Genomic DNA, 4,526 nt, shown 5'->3' with positions numbered 1-4,526 from the left:
CGGTTCCCCGGCTCCAGTTCCAGCCTCGCACATCCCCGTCCCGGGGCCCCGCCGCATCCCGGGGCGGGAATACGGTGCCCCGGAGAGGGGGCGGCCCCAGGCGGTGCTGGGGATAGGGAGGGGGACGGGAGCGCTCCCGGAGCACGGACCACAGGAGGCTGAAAAGTTTAAAAAAATATTTATTGATATGCTAAAAAAGAACAGTGGAAAAGTCATACAAAACCCCCCACCCGACGCAACCATTTCCTAGTGTTTTCCTGCAAATAAATTAAAAGCAGCCTAGAGCTGGGGGGCTACACTAGCGTTAGTGTCCAGGAACACTGGAAGACTGCGCAAGGAATGCGAGCGAGGGGCCGGGAAGGACCGGGACGCTGCGTGGGGAGCTGGTCCTTCTCCCATAACACTCATGCTTTCCCAGGGCAATAACATCTCCGACTTTTGTTCTCAGAAAATAACAGCAAACAAACAGCTGCAGTTTAAAGCAATTATAAGTGTCATACAGGACCGATTTGGCTCTCTCTTTAATTAAAATGTACAAATCAGAGCAGTGACTGGCACAAGTTACAAGAACAATTGTTTGTTTTCACCTATCTCAAATTTCTGTCAGTAAAACCTTTCTCCTGGCTCTGGAGCCCTTCACACACAGCTCAGAAACTCAACACAAACCAAACCCCTAAACTATCTCCATCCCTCCGTGTACTCCTGGATTCTTTTGGTACAAAATATATATATAAAAATAGACTCAGTTTCTCAGGAAGATGGCTGAATCGGCCACCTCTTCCAGTCCAATGGAAAACAACAAGGATGCTTAACCAGATTACGCCTGGGGAAAATATCCATTCACTATACAAATACCGCAGGACTTTTCACATCGGAAACGCCTTAGAAAATGACAAGTGACAAACCTTTAATTGCCTGTCTGACACCCGGCTGAATATGCCAACCCATAGCAGCAAACTCAAAAGAAAAAGGAATAAAAAAAGGTAGAACGTGAATCCTAGTGGCACACAGCCAGGGTCTACACCAACCAGGGGTCTTCCAACCCCTGTCCAAAGATTCCAGTCAATTACTCACAGGATGTGTCTTTGGGAGGCAAACCCCAGCAGGAACCGTGCACTCAAATCCCCCAGCGCTGCTGGGAGAGCCGAGATTCTGGAACACCAAGTGAGAAAGGGGCTGGGGAAGAAATTCAAGGTGAGATGGCCAGAAAAAAATCCTGGATTATCATTTTCACCATCGTTAGACCTTTGGAATTGAACCCGCTGGTGAGCAAAAGGCACAATAGCAAGTGGTGACAGCAGAGTCCTGTGCTGCTGGAGGGGACATGCCTGGAAGGGTGGGTGATGGAGGGAGCTGCCCAGTGTTGGGATACATGTCCCCTTTGCCCAAGCAGGAGGCAGGAGCCAGGCTCCACATGGAGAAACCTGCAGGAGCTTAGACAGTGGCTCAGGAGGGAGCAGCCGGCTCGGAGCCGGTGTGCAGCAGCCCTTCACCTGCTGTCACAGCTCATCTCCTGCCGCCACCCTCTGGGCCTGGCCCCTTCTTGGAGTGTCTTCAGATGTTCTTCTCCCCCTTGGAGAAACCAATCCACACATCCTATTGCTGCAGGCAAGAGCATCCCTGCCAGGCCAGCTTCCCCTCTGCGGGCATCGCTCAGCAGGGCTCTGCATGACAGCTGCGTGTCCCACCGGGGACCAGGACACCTCTCCCATCGGTGTCACCGTGCCCCCCAAGACCCTGTGACCACCCTGCTTTGCATAGGCACAAACCTGTGGAGGGACCGCTGTCACAGACTAGGCTGAGATAAGGACGGTCCAAAAGGCACATCGTTGATCAGTTTGGGTTTGGAAAGGCCAAGTAGCAAACATTTGGTGTGTGGGTGAGAGCATCACCCCCATGCTCCCAGATTCCTTGATTCTTCTCCCAAAGCTCTCGTACCGCCAGCACAAGAGCACAGCACAGAGCATGCCCGGGGCACTGGTTTCTGCTGACACAGGCCAGTGCTTCCTTGGAGCTCGTTTGGCAAAGTTACAGTAGAAGGTAAACTGCACAGACTGGGACATTTTGGCATCACCTGAGAATGATCCCACTGCCAGCCAGCGGCAGCAGCCGTGACCATGGGGGGCTGCCACATCAGGGGGGTCAGAAGTACGTGTACCCCCAGTTTGGTCAGGATCCACACTCCTGTGTATGAAGACACTGTGAGTGGCCCTGCCTGTGGCTAAGGGAAATGCCTACCCTGGTGCCAGGTCAGTCACCTGGTGGCCCCCTACACAGTGGCCTGCTGGAGGGGCCCACCAGCAGAGCGACATCTGAACCACCCAGGGGAGTGGGCAGCCGCCAGCTGTTCATCACCTCTGAGAAAAAGACTCAGCATCAACAGAACTAAAATGACCTCGAATGCTACTAAACTCTGCCTGAACTGCTGCTAATTTTGGCTTGTAGGAGAAATCTGCAGTAGGGAAAACGCTGCAGTGAAAAAGCCATTATTGGGTGCAATTACAAGCCAAAAGGAGCACCCCAGCTGCTGGGACGGCCAGGGGAAGGTGAACAGCTGCTCAGGTGCTCTGGTTCCTTGGGGAACAGCAGCCTGAGGTACCCACTGGCCTTAGCCCTTCTCCCTCTCCTCTCCTTTCCTTTCCCATCACTCCAGACCACCTGTGCGGTGGCCTCGACCAGCTTCTGAGCATTCTGGAGAAAACCATGGATGATCAGCCTGAGTCTAACCCAGGGAGCAGCCAAGGCTGATTCGGCCGTTCAGTGGTGAGGAGGGCTCAGCCAAACTGCGGCACTGACCTCACAGACACCCGGCAGTCCCAGCACCGAACTACCTGCTGCTGGAAGGGTTCACACGTTCTGCCCAGCGCCGAGCTCTCGGTTGCAGCGTGGCTTTGGGACATCCTGTTCATGTAGTGCACGATGGAGCTCTGCCAGCTGATGGCCTGGCTGGGGGTCAACACGGCGCTCCTTCTGTGCCGCTCTTCATCATGTTGGGCAGGTTTTCCACGTTCTGCAAGGCTTAAAAAATACACCCCAGCTCAGTCCCTAGGAGTGCCTGGAACCTGCTGAGCGGGAGGTGGAGATGCTGGCAATGCCAGGATGAGGCAGAGGAGCGGTGTGTGGGCTCCCTGGGCTGCCCAGAAATTCACGTTCCTCTGAAGTCAAGCCACTGCAGAGAAGCTGGTGGATCTTGCTGGGTCTCAAGGCAGGACTTTCCTCCAGCAGGAAGGAGACACCCTCCAATAAAAGCACCTCTGCCACCTGTTCTGTTAGTGGCATCCAGGACCTACCCTATCTTAGACTGGGGTTATTCCCCTCCCTCATGAAAAAAAAAATAAATTCCTTAAGAAAAAATGTAAACAATATTTCCCTATCAGCTGGAAACCCCAATAGAAACGTTGTGGGTTTCCCATCATTGGAAATGACCTCGCCCAGGGGGGTGGCTGGGCTGAGCGTACCCTGAAAAACCCCCGAATGCACCTGCCCCCCCACAGCCTCAAGGGCTGGGAGCAGCAGCTGCCTCATTTGGATTGACTTGCAGTTCCCCATGGCTCACAGACAGATCCACAGGAAGCCCAGAAGAGAATCTCCTGGTCCTCTCCCAGGTGTAAGACTGTCCCATGGCAGCTCTGCACCTCCCCAAGGCCAGCAAGCTGCAGACCTTGGCATCTGCTGTTTCAAAGCAAAGAGACCTACGTGCAGTGAAGCCTGGCTCAAAACTGGCCAGCCTGACACCCCCGGCAGCACCAGTGCCCCCGCTCACAGAGAATGGCATCGACCACCCTCACATGGGGCACGGCTCCAGAAGAGGATGGAGAGGAGCCAGGACCCGCTGGCAGTTTGGAGCAGGTTTCACTGCGTATTTGTCCAGCCTTTCCAGACACAAGTTCCAGCAGGTCTCATGAGGTCTCCACGATCCCTTGAAGAAAAAAAAACCTGATGGAAGAGCTGGGCAAAGGTGAGGGTGAGGCTGAAGGACCCTCTCCCTCCTCTCATGCTCCTGGGCTCAGTATTGCCGCAGGTTGAAAAACCCGACGCTGGTGGGGGACTCCTTGACTGTCACTGTGATCAGGTTAGCGGTAACATCGGTGACAAAGACGTGCTCAATCAGGCTGCGGGTGGGTTTCCAGTCCTGGCTGGTCTGGATGGAGACAGACATGTTCTGACCCGCAGCTGGGAGGGAAGCTGAATCCCGGTCCGAATCCGAGCTGGTGTCCTCGCCTGTGCTCACTTCAGACAGGGCGGCTGGTTTGCGGCTCTCTGTGGCCACACGTCCCTCTTGAGCACCAGCTGAGCCACCTTTGGCCAAGTCCCTGTCACCTGCCCGGTGTGCCTGCTTCTTGCTCTTGCTGCCGTCCCCCCCTGGAAGCGTCCCAGCACTGGCAGCGTTCAGCCCGGCCCCCACCGCACCGCCCTTGGCACCGCAGGCACCCGCAGTGGCCGTGCTGCCACCAGAGCCCTTGGCCAGGGAGCCGCAGAGGTGCCGGGGGAGGGTGGTCCCGCTGGGCACGCTCGGCCCGCTTTTT

At 55.4% G+C, this 4,526-nt stretch overlaps 1 protein-coding gene across 1 annotated transcript in view; it reads right to left on the bottom strand.

The window, feature by feature from the left end:
* Positions 1-2,862: 2,862 nt before the first annotated feature.
* Positions 2,863-4,526, bottom strand: part of CBX2 (chromobox 2) — a gene marked incomplete at its 5' end in the record, with an annotated part of 4,634 nt that continues 2,970 nt past the window's right edge. Inside the window, 1 exon segment of the mRNA XM_017730646.1 lies at positions 2,863-4,520. Coding sequence (XP_017586135.1) covers positions 4,007-4,520 — 514 coding nt within the window.

This window comes from Corvus brachyrhynchos, unplaced genomic scaffold, assembly GCF_000691975.1.
Source record: "Corvus brachyrhynchos isolate BGI_N302 unplaced genomic scaffold, ASM69197v1 scaffold340, whole genome shotgun sequence".
Taxonomy (NCBI): domain Eukaryota; kingdom Metazoa; phylum Chordata; class Aves; order Passeriformes; family Corvidae; genus Corvus; species Corvus brachyrhynchos.
The sequence above is the reverse complement of the archived record's forward strand: the minus strand, read 5'-3'. Positions and strand labels throughout refer to the sequence as shown.